Source organism: Canis lupus, chromosome 4 (assembly GCF_048164855.1).
Source record: "Canis lupus baileyi chromosome 4, mCanLup2.hap1, whole genome shotgun sequence".
Classification (NCBI taxonomy): Eukaryota; Metazoa; Chordata; class Mammalia; order Carnivora; family Canidae; genus Canis; species Canis lupus.
Genome location: NC_132841.1, coordinates 40,289,855 through 40,304,188, shown reverse-complemented (window position 1 = coordinate 40,304,188; position 14,334 = coordinate 40,289,855). Strand labels below are relative to the sequence as shown.

At 48.7% G+C, this 14,334-nt stretch overlaps 1 protein-coding gene and 2 long non-coding RNA genes across 3 annotated transcripts; 1 reads left to right on the top strand and 2 right to left on the bottom strand.

The window, feature by feature from the left end:
* Window positions 1-219: 219 nt before the first annotated feature.
* LOC140632269 (uncharacterized) lies at window positions 220-8,259 on the bottom strand. The gene is made up of 3 exons (XR_012029779.1): window positions 7,940-8,259; window positions 2,000-2,100; window positions 220-432 (listed from the first exon to the last, which is right to left on the bottom strand). It is a non-coding gene; the product is annotated as an uncharacterized lncRNA (long non-coding RNA).
* A 147-nt stretch (window positions 8,260-8,406) lies between these two features.
* LOC140632270 (uncharacterized) lies at window positions 8,407-11,911 on the top strand. The gene is made up of 3 exons (XR_012029780.1): window positions 8,407-8,568; window positions 9,475-10,057; window positions 10,934-11,911. It is a non-coding gene; the product is annotated as an uncharacterized lncRNA (long non-coding RNA).
* DUSP1 (dual specificity phosphatase 1) lies at window positions 11,091-14,173 on the bottom strand. Its single transcript, XM_072824135.1, has 4 exons — window positions 13,544-14,173; window positions 13,128-13,273; window positions 12,575-12,794; window positions 11,091-12,121 (listed from the first exon to the last, which is right to left on the bottom strand). The coding sequence occupies exons 1-4, from the start codon at window positions 13,908-13,910 to the stop codon at window positions 11,751-11,753; spliced, it is 1,104 nt and encodes a 367-aa protein (XP_072680236.1). The 5' UTR covers window positions 13,911-14,173; the 3' UTR covers window positions 11,091-11,750.
* Window positions 14,174-14,334: the final 161 nt, after the last annotated feature.

Here is a 14,334-nt window from a genome sequence, read left to right as displayed (position 1 = left end):
CAAGAGAAAGAATACTATATGATTCCATTTATGTGAAACTCTAGAAACCACAAATTTAATCTATGGTGACAAAAAGCATATGCCTGGCTGGCTGAGTTAGGGAGTAGGGATTGACTGGGAAGAGGTATGAGGGAATTTTTTGGATGGATATGCTCTATGTCTTGGATGTGTTGGCAGGCATATATATGAAACTGCATGAATATGTCAAAGTTCATTAACTTTAAACTTAAAATAGATGCATTTATTGAGGTAAATTTTATCACAATAAAGTTAGGAAAAGGCAGGGAAGAAAAGTTCACTAGAGCCAAAGATTGTGCCCTGTTCCTTGAAGTCCTTGTTAGAAACACAAAAGGTCCAAGATGTCCTTCCTACTTGCAAACTACCAAGTGAGCCCACCATAGTCTCCAGATGCTTGCAGAAGACGCAGGCCTCCTGGGTCAAAGAAAAGGATTTCATTAGAGCACAGCAGGCAGCATGAGGTTCATGTTTACACTGGTCCTCCCTGGTCCCTAAATTCCATGGGGCCAATACAGGAGACCCAGGCGGATGCTGTGCACACTGTGAATTTGTGTCAGAACTGAAACACACTGAATTTAGAAAACTCTTAATCTTCTAAAAAAAAACTACTAGGAAATCTCACCAACATTTGTTCTGGAGAATAATATTCTTTATTATCCTGGTTAGGAAACAAATCTATTCTCTTATCTCTGTTTTCCTTGACTATTTGCCATACAAACATTCTTGAAAAAAATGTCTTCGGACAAAAGTTATCACAAGAAGTATAAAAATTCCATGGAGACTTATCCCCCAACAGTCAGTCCTCAGGGACACAGACTCCTTTATTTTGCTGTTCTGCCATCATGCCCAACATTGCTTCATGGTTTAAAATGGCTGTTTTAGCACCAGCCATCACATCTGTGTTTCAGGCAACAAGATGAAGGAAAGGGGGAAGAAAAACATTTCCCCTCTCTTTAAGAACACTCTGGAAATTACACACCTATGCCTATATTCAAATGTCCACACCTGGCTGCAAGGGAAACTGGGAAATGTAAGATATACACCTTGGCTAAAAATCTATTACTAAGGAAGAAGAACAGATACTGGGGGCAACCAGCCATCTATGCCTTACATAGTTTAATCATGGTCTATGAATTTATTGAGGGTGCCGAGGACACAGGATTACATAAACCCCCTTCCCAGGAGCCCTAGTGGAAAAGTCTCGTCCAGTTCTTCATCATTAGCACTTTCCACCTCCCCTAATCTTAAAGCAGGATGGTGGGCCTCAGAATGAGGGCAGGACTCATTCTTGTCTTGCCTGGTGCAGAGGAAAAACCCTGACAGATTTGGGCCTGGGACCAGACACTGTTTGCAGCCCAATGTGTGGCTCTAGGCAAGATGTCAACTGTTCCAATCCTTGGTAACTACTCTTTGTGACATAATAATAATAATTGGCCTTGCCAGAGAGGCCAGTGGGGAGCATTAAATAAATCACATATGTAAAGCAAATAGTCCTAGTAGGCACTCAATAAATTAAGAGACTTCCCTTACCTTCTCCCCCGCTGAGCTATCATGGCTAAGTTAGGCACTAGCTCTGGCCTGATATTAGAAACAAGTAGTCCCTAGTCTCTTATAGACTTTACAACATGGTGAGCAATGGTCCAAATGGGACCTCAGGTCTTGTGTCTCCAAGACTGCAGGGCCCTTTATACTAGGGAAACAGCGTTAGTAGAGTAGCCAAGGTTCAATGCTAGCTGTGCCCCATCACATCCAAAGTCAGTATGAGTGGGAGTCCAAATGCTCACTCTGTGCTGGAGGGAACAAGGCAGTCCCAATAAAGTTATCTTCCCTTCATGAGACACTGTACTCTATAGGTTTCAGGTCCATGGTAAGTTTATCTTCTCCACATTTTATGAGTAGGAAACTAGAGAGGCTAGGTAACTTGCTGAGGGTCACACAGCAAAGAAACACTACACTTGGGGCTAGAACATAAAGTTCCCACCTGAAGCCACTGGCCCTGCTCAGAAAGTATTAGCTGTTGGTGGTGGTGATGACGATGTGATGGAGGGTGGCAAGCCAAGCCTGTGGCAACCCTTCCTTTGCCTGCAGTGAAAGGAAAACAGCCCAAACAATTCATCCAATGATCACATTGAGAGGAGCCTACAGCCAAGGTCCTAGCTAATGCTTTTCAGATTTTCTTCCTTGTAGGTCATTCCCTTGGCCTCACTCAGGGTACTGTGGTGCCCACACTTTGAAATGCCCACTGGGGTGCCTCAGTGGCTCAGACAGTTAAGCATCCAACTCTTGATCTCCGCTCAGGTCTTGATCTCAGATTCATGAGTCCGAGCCCCACATTGGACTTCACACTGGGCCTGAAGCCTGCTTAAAAAAAAAAAAAAAAAGGCACACCATAGGAGGCACAAGGCTCTGGTCCATTTTGTAAGAGAGGGGGACAAGTATAGGGGCTCTCATGAGGGCTCTTGGGAACTTACTTCTAGGGCAAGTGGGTCAGTCTTGGGACAAGTCTGGGGCCTTTCTTCCTTCCATAAAATTTACTGAGTAATAAACTGGCTTCAGATCATTCCTCACCACCCTGAGGACAGGAGGCCTTTCTCTGCCATGTCCCCTGGCTTCTAGGGCTCAAGGATCACCCCCTGCAGAAAGCCCTTCCTCCTTGTTCTCCCCTCGACCTGCTCCGAGCACCCTCCACCCCCACATCTCCCTGCCCCCTGCCCTGTCCCCACCTCACCACCTCCCTGTCAGACCACTGCACTAAAATCCTGGGTCAACCCATGAATCTCTGCTCCTTGCCCGGAGAGCCCAAGTTCAGGGACCGTGGCTTCTCCATCCCTGTGGTCCAGTGTCTAACACAGGGCCTGGCCTGAGTTAGCTCAGTAGGGGCTGGTTTCATGACTGGACTGTGGGCTGGAGCACCTATATCAAACAGGACCATCCACCTTAGCCTCTCTAGTATCATTCATAGTGGACATGACAGCCCAATCTGGCTGCCACTGACAACCCCCTCCTGCCACTGCCTTCAGACTCTATCAGGGTGGAAATATCGTAGAATGAAGTCCCTCAAAACCCCCCAGATATTTCTTCATTTATATAACCATTCACTTCCCCAGCTATATGCCAAGCCTCGCATTGGAAGCTGGGGACATAGGAATGAAAAGGGCATGATCCCATCTCAGTGGCTCACAGTCTGATGGGGGAGGCAGATGCCCTTCCCCCACCTCCCTCTCTCCTCCCCGTCTCTTTGCCTCCCTTCCTTTTTTCCTTCCATATGTATTTTTTTTAAGATTTTATTTATTTATTTATTCATGACAGACACAGAGAGAGAGAGGCAGACACAGGCAGAGGGAGAAGCAGGCTCCACGCAGGGAGCCGGACGTGGGACTGGATCCTGGGTCTCCAAGATCACACCCCGGGCTGAAGGCGGCGCCAAACCACTGGGCCACCAGGGCTGCCCACCTTCCATCTGTACTTATGGAGCAACAAGCATTCATCTACATAGCGTGTTGAGTGCCAGGAAGGTGCTACTGAAAGCTCTGTGGGGAGAATCCCCAGCGGTCACTAGAGACCTTGCTAAAGGACATTTCCAGGAGATTCTGTATGGATATCTAATTCTTCTTCTATTAGATGAGAAGCTGTGAGTCATAAGCCCCAAGCAGCCCTACAGACTTCCCCATGAATCACCCACTGCCCCATTCTCCTCATTAGAGGCACACGCCACGGGGATTTCTCCTCTAGACAGGAGGGAGGAAATGTGGAGAGAAGTGGTGGGAAGATGGGGCTCAGAGTAGAGTCCCTGAACAGGTTTTCCCACCAGTATCCCTTCTAGAATCACAGCCCTGATCGCAAGAATGGAGCCCCAGGATAGCAGATCTCAGATAGCCGGGACCCTCATCTGACTTCCCACTTTCAAAGGGCTTTTATCCACTTTATTTCATTTGCACACCACTGTATGTTACTGGAAAGTCTCCAAGGGAAATTGCTTCATGTGGAAGGGAAAGAGGTTGGTTGAACAGAAAAGAATCACTTCCCTCTAGTGTGGGCTCAGGACCCACCCAGAAGGGAGAGGAATTGTCTAGAGGCTTCAGAGTTCTTTCATGTATTCAACAAATTTACTGCGTACCCACCACTGGCCAGGAACTGTTCTAAGAGCAGGAGATCTCACAGTGAACAAGATGGACAAAGTCCCTGCCCCCAAGCCTTTACATTCTAATGAGGAGCTAGACCAAACACAAGTAAATAAAGATTAGGGGGTGGTAAGTGTATGTGGAGAAATAAAGCAAAGAAAGGGGTATGGGAGGCCAGGGCTGGGGCAAGGTGGCCAAGGAGTGACCCACGGATGAGATGACTTTTGAACGGAGAGTGATAGGATGTAAGGGAGCTGGCTCTGCTGAGATCTGAGCAAACAGTGGTCTGGGCAGAGCAAAGAGCACAGGGCTCTGAAGCAGGGGTGAGCTTTGCCCATGCTGAAAGAGCCACAGGCCAGCTCGGCTGGAGGAGATGAGTCGGGGGAAGAAGGGCAGAAGATATGGTCAGAGACCTGTTAGCAAGACAGGCCACGTCAGCTCCTTTAGCCCTTGTAAGGTCTTGGTCTTTGAGATGGGAACCACGAGAGAGCTCAGAGGACAGGAAGAAAATAACCTGATGAGTTGAAGTTTTGCTCTTGGTTTTTAAAAGTCTACCTCCCTTCCAGTCATGGCAGATCACATAATTCTGAATCACCCTACTGCTGAGGAGTAGGAAAGTGGGACAAAATATTTCTAAATATTTAAGACATCCAAACACAATAAGGCAGTGAGGAATTGCGGGATCAGGATCTGGAGAAAGAAAACCCAGAGGGATGAGTGCAGCAGTTGGAGCCTCATCTCCCCAAAGGATCGGCCAATTCTGCAATAGGAGACTCAAAGGCTACAGATTTAAGCAGAGCTTCCAAAAGACTCTAATGGGACACATAACAGAGTTAAAGGCACACGGAGGGGGAATCTGGTACCGCCCCAGGCTTATTTGTGCATTATCCAGAAGAAACAATCAAGGCTGGGGGGGGGGGGGTCAGGTAAATCCCCCAAACTTTTAGTAGAAACCCCTAAAGGATCCATCCTTGGAATAAGAATGAAGCAGTCATCACTGGGTCTAATACCCAGTATGATCATGGTAATGAGCATTAAAAAGGCTACTATTTATTGTTTGCTGTGTGTCAGGTACTACGTAAAACATTTTCTGTACATTATGTCATTTAATCTTTTTTTTTTCTTCAAGATTTTATTTATTTATTCATGAGAGACACACAGAGAGAGGCAGAGACATAAGCAAAGGGAGAAACAGGTTCCCCGCGGGGAGCCTGATGCAGGACTCCATCTCAGGACCTAGAATCACTACCTGAGCCAAAGGCAGACGCTCAACCACTGAGCCACCCTAGTGCCTTTATGTTATTTAATCTTGACAACCCCACGTGCAGCAAATACTTCCACCGCTCCCTTTTTAGAGATGTCAAAACAGGCTTTAAGAGAAGTGATCCACTGAGGGCCATACAGATAGGTTTGTTTTTACCCCAGGTGTTTGGAACAAAATCTTATAATTTGTATGATTTTTTACATCTACTGAGCACTTTCTAGGGGATAAATAACTGTCATTCACTTTTGTATTCAGAAGACATATCTGATAAGTACCTGTGGCTCACAAGCCCTGGGCTAAGACCCAGGAGCCCAGAGTCTCATAGGGAAGGACCCTTACCTTGGGACACTGACAAAGATGACTAGCAACACTCACACACTCATGGCCTATTGGCTGGAGCCAGACTGCAGATGTTTTGTTTGGTCCATACAAAGTTTCTGAAAAAAGGAGATTTTACATAAAAATATAAAGTCCTGTCTACTTTTTTAAAAAAGTAAGGTCTAATATTTCTGCCTTGATTGGCAGTTTCCGTGTAGTACGGAACATGAACTTTCTAGGTCACCAGAGTTCCCAGTAGCCCAATTCTCAACTATTTCCCTTGGTTATGGCAATGGGATGAAGTTGTATGTTCTCAGGACACTGATGAGAGATGAGGAAGTTTTAAAAGTCAAAGAAGACTTCATGGATTTGGTGATATTTTGAACAGGGAGACATTATTCAAGCAAAAGAATAGGATGTGCAGAGGTAAGAGTAGTAAGAAAGAACATATTGTAGTATGACAACTACAAGTCTCATCATGCATGGGGGATAAGAGCAGGGATAGGAAAATGATCTGGAAAGGCAGGCAGTGGTCACATCTTGGAGGACCTTGAATTATGTGCCAAAGTGGGTCTGATCAAGGGAATATAGACAAGTTTACAAATCCCAGAGAGTGAGTAGGGCTGTGGAGAGGTGAATATTGAGTGTTTTGCAAACCAAAGGTTAAGTAACACATATCTATCGAACGAATGAATAAGTGAACGTATACAAGAAGAATGAAGAAGGAGGCAGCCAACCTCCAGGGTCTGCTGGGGTCAACCTTGACGAAGGCTTTAAACCCAAACTTTGCAGTGTGGTTCATGGCAAAGGATTACCCAAAGTTGGAGAAGAGGGAGCTGGGAGTATGCGATACTTTGCAGGAGACTGTAATGGGACCATTCCCACAGGTACCAGTTACATCTCCATCATACCTCTGTCTTCCAGAGCCCAGGAGTCCTTGCTGCCCCTTCCCAGAAAATCTCTATTTTTTTTCTTCCTTCTGTCTCCCTGGGCCAGCCCAAATGAACCCCAGTGGTTCCAGAGCATTCCAGGCTTAGATGAGGAGGGGGCATAGAGCTGGCTGAGAATACATGAAAGTCACTTCAGGGGCTTCTTACAGATGAGGAAACCGAGAGCCAGGAAGGGCCTACCTTGCCACAGTCACTGGGTTAGGGATGGTGGCCTCTAAGCAAAGACCGTCCCCAAACAAAGCCCTGGTGGCCCAGAGGGCAGCATGATAGCGGCACAGGCTCAGGGTATCTGTCAGGATGGGGCAGGACAGCCCATTGCTCCCTGCTCCCCTTCACCAGGACACTCTGGGGAGTGGCACTACTGCTTGAGTGACAGAATGGGGACCAGCTGAGTCACAAGAGGACAACGAACCCTTCTCAAGCCTTTCGGATGTGCCCAGAGGTGACCGCCTTTCAATTAATCCTTACAGAGCCTTTGAAGGTCAGTGGTTATTGGACCATATTACTCGATGAGCTTCCCAGCTCAAGTTTAAGAGGTCGGTAACTCACCCGCAGTTAGTCACACAGCTAATAACTGGCAGAATCAGTACCTGAACTCAGGTCTAGCTGACTCCGAGGTCCTGGTTCTAACTGCTGGTCCGCGAGGATCCCCCTCAAACCTCAAGTCTTTGCTGCCCTTCTGGCAGGGAACTGTCTTCCCAGCTTACATCTTAAATGCACAAATGGGTTGTATCTCTCACCTCTCGGCCACCCCTCCCTGACCACCAAAACCTAAGGGAGGCTCCCCTTTTATTACTCCACCTTCATAGCCTTCAGCTTCTTCTTATTTAATTATCCTATTTATATATTGCCCTCTTCCTCTCCCCTCTCTCCTCATTATTAGCTATGGAGAGTAGGAACCTTGCCTTGCTCCAAAGTGTCCCTGTGCCTAGGATGTTAGTAAATATTTGTTGAATGAATGAGTGAGCGAGTGGACTTGCTGCTTAGCTGAAAAAGTCACAGCCAAGGGGCACCTGGGTGGCTCAGTGGTTGAGCATCTGCCCTTGGCTCAGGTCATGATCCTGGGGTCCTGGGATAGAGTCCCACATGGAGCTCCCAGCTTCTCCCTCTGCCTGTGTCTCTGCCTCTCTCTCTCTCTCTCTCTGTCCTTCATGAATAAATAAATAAAATCTTAAAAAAAAAATTTAAAAAAAAAGCCTCAGCCAAGAAAAAGATGCGTCTAAGGTATTTCCCTTAGCAGAGCGAGTTTTTCTGCTTGGTGCTGTCACCTTTGTTTTCCAGAGAAGGAGGCTGCCTTCAGAGCTGATACAGGGGAGGAGAGGCTGGCCCTACAGAGCCCCAGGAAGTCCCCTAGAGGTTGGCAGCCCTCCCACCTGCTCCCCAGAAGGCGACCTGCGGAGGAAAACATCCCGGGGTGACCCGGCTCCACCTGGCTGGCCCCCGCGAGGTGCGGGAAACCCGAGCCGGGCCTGGCGCTGGGCGGGGCTACCCCGCGCGGCCCGGCTTTGTTTGCCTCTGTGTATGGCAACCAGAAACCACGCAGCCAGCAGTTCTCGGAGACCGGCTCCCGCACCCCGCCCCCCCTTTATTTTAATCTCCTAAACTGATTTGTCAGCAGCAGGAAGTGACATGACAGCTTTCCTCACAAAGGGGAAACTCCTCCGCGTTACCATGGGGATGGAGGCCACTGTATGATCACAGATTTATATAATCTTAAAGGTGTACACACCATGACGTCATCCCGGAGAGGCAGGGGAAGGGGGGCGGAAATGGACTCCAGAGGCTGCAAGTCTGAGGCAAATTAGCTATGATTTGCAAAATTCCAAGGAAAGGAGAGGATGCGGTGGAAGCGTTTGGGGTTGAAATGATCCTGATGGAAACCACAGAAAAGCATAAAGTATGCATTGATGCATCCTCTAAGGCTGGGAGGAATCATACCCATTAGATCCAGGGCATGTTGGTCATTTGAGGGGTGGGAAAACTGACACCAGAACTACTAGACGTTATCAGTAATGAGGAATGGGGTCTAAATGTTCCTATACGGCCTGCTACCTGCCACGCACTTGACATCCACCAGCCTATTTCCTGCTGACACGTGAAGCAGGTTTTATTATACCAATTTACAAGTGAGGAAGCTAAGGCCCCAAAGGATAAATAAATAGCTTTTCCACCCCAAAATTATGTGGTAAAACCATGCTGATGTCTGGTTGGCTATAACATTCACCCTCTCCCCACTCCTTCAAGCTGTCTTTTGGACTGAACTAAGACTTCAGTTCCCAGTCTTCTTCTGGACCCAGGTTCCAGTCTCTGAAATGTTGGTTACTTGCTGTCTGAACTTGGACATGTCACTTCCTCTCTCTGAGCCTCAGTTTCCTCTTCTGTAAAATGGGTTTTGCTGGGCAGCTGCGGTGGCTCAGCGGTTTAGCTCTGATTTCAGCCCAGGGCATGATCCTGGAGACCTGGGATCGAGTCCCACATCAGGCTCTCTGCATGGAGCCTGCTTCTCCCTCTGCCTGTCTCTGCCATTCTCTCTCTCTCTGTCTCTAATAATAAATAAAATCTTTAATAAAAATGGGTATTGCTGCTAAAGTTTTAATTTGAAGGTGTATAAGACAATTAGCACAGTAGCTGGCACACAGTGCTAACCCTAAAATTGAGAGCTATTATTACCACATTACACGTATTAAATGATGGAGTTGTCTCTATTTCAATCTATTGAGAAACAAACATTTGAATAGTTTGAACATCTTTCTCCTTATCATGAGGTTTTGTTTTTGTTTTTATTTTTTTCTTTTTCCCTAAGAAAAACAGCCAAAAGTGACATTCTCCAGAGGGCCCAAAGACCAGGAATCAGATAGATGGAGAAAGAAGGTTATCACCTCTGCTCTCCTGAGCTGGCGGGGGTGAAGCAGCTTGCACTGGGAGAAGAGAGTGCATTGTTTTCACTGGCGGCTCCCTCAGGCAGCCGCTGTATTTTTCCACTGCGTGGATCACGCTGGAGATTAATTTTGGTTCAGCCGGTGCCTGCCAAGCAGAAAGTGATGGCCTGAGCCCACGGGGAAGTCAGCCACGGCATCTGCCACGGACTTGAAGTTGCTGGTACGTTTCCACGAAAGGAGATATTTGTAATAGTAAATTTCTAGGGTTTGATAAAAACACTGGGTACAGTTTGTTTTGAAAGGCGTGAACACACTTGCCAAGGAAATGAGCTTGCCAGCTCAGGATAAGTTCTTAGAATTTAGAACACATGGATCTTTCAGGCTCTGAGACTCAAGTGGCAGATGGCAAACCAGTGGGGAAAGGTCAAGGACACTGATTGGGTGTCAAGGCCTTAAATGACCTGGCTGGACCAGGACCACTGTTCAGGGCACTACTGGAGAAGTCAAGTAAGATGTTTCCTTTTCTGCTTCCTACATCGCTTTGTCCAGAAACAACTAGAGGGGTAGAGGAGACAGGAGCTAAGGGACCAGTAATGCGAGAGCTACACTGTTATTTAATTCAACATTATAGAATGGATTATGGGTTGGTAGTCAATTACAAAAGATTTGTCCTGTACGTCAAGAGTAATAATCCAGAATCTTGCCCTAGAGCAAATCAAATTTGATTGCTTATCTTCATCAAAATTATGAAATCAGACCAGCAAGTGACCTGAAGGAAGCCAAAAATTCTAGGTGTATATACATAAAAATGCTAACATGGATGTACTCCAAAGTTTTAATGGTCAGGTTGGAGGTGGGAATTTCAGGTGATTTATGTTGTATTTGCTCACAGTGCTTTGTATTCTTTTCATAAAAATAAAGGTCTTTTCAAAGGCAAAAAAAAAAAAAAAAAAAAAAAGCACGTGAGAGAGAAGTGATAAAGTGCAAGCCACATAGAATTAGGGAACAAAACAGGATGTTGGGCCCAATTCCCCCCACTGTCACTTAGCTACGCTGGGTCTCAGCATGTCTGCTTTTGGGTCTTGCGGAGTTGTTCGGGACCAGGTAGCACATACTACCATACACATAGCAGGAACACATTTATGTCAGGTGTTTTGGAAATCCATCAGCCTCCTAATTCTAGTATAGTTCAGCAAAGAGAAGATGGCTTTTTATATTATCCTGGGTAAAGTGTTAAAGAAAAAAAGGCAACCCAAGCAAGTGGTCATTCCTTTTTGGCTCTGGAACACTTGGGCTCCCTGTGTAATATGGTAGGAAAACATGGGTGGACACCCCAGATCTGATATGAAGAGTTCAGCTGCAGTACGTGGTTTTCCATGACAGATCACTTTTCTACCTCTCTGCGCTACCCAGCCATCTTGGAAGGGCCACCAAGTCATAGACCAGATCCTGAGACACACATCTGTGAGACCCCTGTCCAGATGGTTTCACTCACGGGAGAGGGATTAGCTGGGGCTTCCCAAGAAATAAAGCATTGAGATTAATAGAAATGCCATAATTTATTCTGTTGTATAAAAAAGTCGTCCTTATGTAACAAAATGTCTTCTTAAAAGAAGAAATATATTATTTCAGTTCATAAATAAACATACAACTGCTGACAACTAAAAAAAAAAAAAACAACACTGGTGCTTTCCATCAGTGCTGAACACAAACCTGCTTAGGATGTATTTACAGGATATTACAGTACTCAAACACAAAAAAATTGAGGTATTTGGTTCTTCTAGAAGTAGACATGGACATTTGTGAAGGCAGAGCACCTACACAAAAATAAATAAGGTATATTCTCATAGGTATGTGTCGTCAGGAATGATAATACTGGTAGGTATGTCAAGCATGAAGAGTTCCTACAAAAAACAGGAGCAAGCAAAAAGAAACTGGCTCATACAATGAGTCCTTTCTTTCCTGCCCCTTTTTGTCAGAGGGACTTGATGTACCCACTATATATTGGTCCCAAATGTGCTGAGTTCAGCAAACATCTTGATGCTACATCATCACTATGACTGCTTAGGAACCCAGTGGAACTCGGGGTGAAATTAAATAAATAAGGACCAGCCCTCAGAAGCCCCTCCCCAGAGTTACTGCATTTCTCCTCAAGGAGCCTAGAGTCCCAGCGGGGTTGGAGATCACCTCCCGTGGCCTTTCAGCAGCTGGGAGAGGTCGTAATGGGGCTCTGCAGGTAGCTCAACGCACTGTTCGTGGAGTGGACGGGGATGGAGACAGGGAAGTTGAAGACGGTAGTGGTGGAGGTGCTGCGGTCCAGCACAGCCATGGCAGGGCTCCCGGCCTCTGCTGAGCAGTGTGGAGCCAGGACTTGGGACTCAAACTGCAGCAGTTGGCCCATGAAGCTGAAGTTGGGGGAAATGATGCTTCTTCTCTGCTTCACAAACTCAAAGGCCTCATCCAGCTTGACTCGGTTAGTCCTCATGAGGTAAGCGAGGCAGATGGTGGCTGATCGGGAAATGCCTGCCTGGCAGTGGACAAACACCCTTCCTCCAGCATTCTTGATGGAGTCTGGAAAACAAAGCGTGGCTGGTTACTCAAGAGCTTAGGGGTACAACCCCAACCCCAGGCATAGGGTGCCTAAGAATTATGTGTGTCCTGTCCAGAGAACCACAAGCCAGCACACAGTGCTCTGTGGAGGCAACGAAGGCATGTGCAAAAAATAGCATGGGATTTAAACCAAGACCAGGCATCTCCACAAAGCAGAAGTGATCCTGGACGGGAAGTCGGTTCAAACTTTCTGAGCCTCAAAAAAAAAAAAAAAACAAAAAAAAAACAAAAAAAACTTTCTGAGCCTGTTTGCTAATTTGTTAAATGGGACTTTGCAGGGACGGCTGCCTGCACCAACTTATTGAATGTATGGAGAAAGCTCAGGCGGAGGTCATTTTAGTCCTTGCCACAGAGTTGGGCTCAGTGACTAAAATGTGGAAGCAAGGCAGAAGTCCCAGGCATCTGTCCATTTACCTATGAAGTCAATAGCCTCGTTGAACCAGGAGCTGATGTCCGCCTTATGGTTGTCTTCCACGGGGATGCTCTTGTACTGGTAGTGACCCTCAAAATGATTGGGACAATTGGCTGAGACGTTGATCAAGGCAGTGATGCCCAAGGCGTCCAGCATGTCTTTGCGGGAAGCATGATAGGCACTGCCCAGGTACAGAAAGGGGAGGATCTCCACCGGGCCACCCTGAAATCCAGAAATATCCAACACTGGTCAGGTTTTGCTCAAAGTCAATGCCCACACCCACAAAAACTCCCTGCTGGAAAAGTCAGTTTCAGATACCGGGTGAATTCAGCCCTGTTGTTGGAGCATAAACAAGTAGGGGGCTAAATCCATTTGCCTCAAGTTCATTTCTGTAGTGCCAGCAGTTAGACTCCGCTCCATCAGACCGCTTAACCGCGGGATAAACTACTAGCCCCGCGTCCTGTCCCTTACAAACTAGCAAGTTACTTTGTATATTGTCCCTAGCACCGCTCTTCCAGCTGTTCTTTACCCCCTCTGGCACGGTCCCCTACTAACCTGGTCATAGAGTGGGGTGCTGCAAGAACTGCACCCGGATTCGGTGCTGTCAGGGACGCTAGTACTCAGAGGAAGGCTGAGCCCCATGGGGGTCGACTGTTTGCTGCACAGCTCCGGGCAGGAAGCTGAGAAAGCTTCATAGCCTCCTGGGAAGACAAAGAGACATAGTTGTTTCCATTAGCATCCTCGGGGACAGGGCACCTTCATCCAACACCCCCGCCCGCCCACCCGGGCTCAAGTTTTACCCCGGAGAGGCCCAGGCAAGTCTTTGTTCTTAAAGCGGAACAAAGCCCAGGACAAGTCCCCGGAACAGGGCTCGGACGCCCGCGCGCTCCAGGCGGAGCGGCCCGCAGGGGCTGGGGGACGGCCGGCGCGGGGCGCGGGGCGCGGGGCGCGGGCGCCTCCGGGGGCCGTACCTTTGAGGAAGAAGACTCGCGCGGCGCGCGCCTCGCGGCAGAGCGCGCCCGCGGCCAGGGCCAGGGTGCCGTCGCGCTTGGCGCCGTCCAGGGCGGCGCTGCGCTCGTCCAGCAGCACCACGGCGTGGTAGGCGCCGGCCAGCAGGCGGCCGCGCAGCTCGGCGTTGGGCACGATGTGCTCCAGGCCCATGGCGCCCTTGGCCCGGCGCCGCACGATGGTGCTGAAGCGCACGTTGACGGAGCCGGCGATGTGGCCCGCGTTGAAAGCGAAGAAGGAGCGGCAGTCCAGCAGCAGGCACTGCGCCGCGCGCTCCCGGAGCAGCGTCCGCAGGCCTCCGGCGTCCAGGGCGCCCACTTCCATGACCATGGCCGGCCCTAGCGCCCCCAGCGTGCCGCACTGTCCGCGGGGCTCTGTCCTCGGAAGCCAAGGGCAGGGCAGAGGCTTTCGAGGAAAAGCCCGACCCTGCTTCTCTCTGTGCGGGACCCCAAACTGCCCTAAGACTGCGCGAGGGGGCGTCGTGCGGGGCCCTCGGCCGCCTCGGCGTCTCTGCTGCTCCCCCGACTGCCCCTCCGGCCCCGGCCACACTCCGCACAGCCCAGCGTCCTTCGCAGCGAGCTCGGCCCGGGGGGACGCGTTTATATGTGGCCTCTCTGGGGGCGGGGCGGGGCGGGGCGGGGCGGGGCGGGCGCGCAGGGGGAGGGGAGTTGTTTGTTTGAATGGCGGTCACGTGGCCCGCGGTGACGTCACCCGCCCTGCCCGGCTTGGCGCCGGCGGAGCCAGAGGCGAAGAC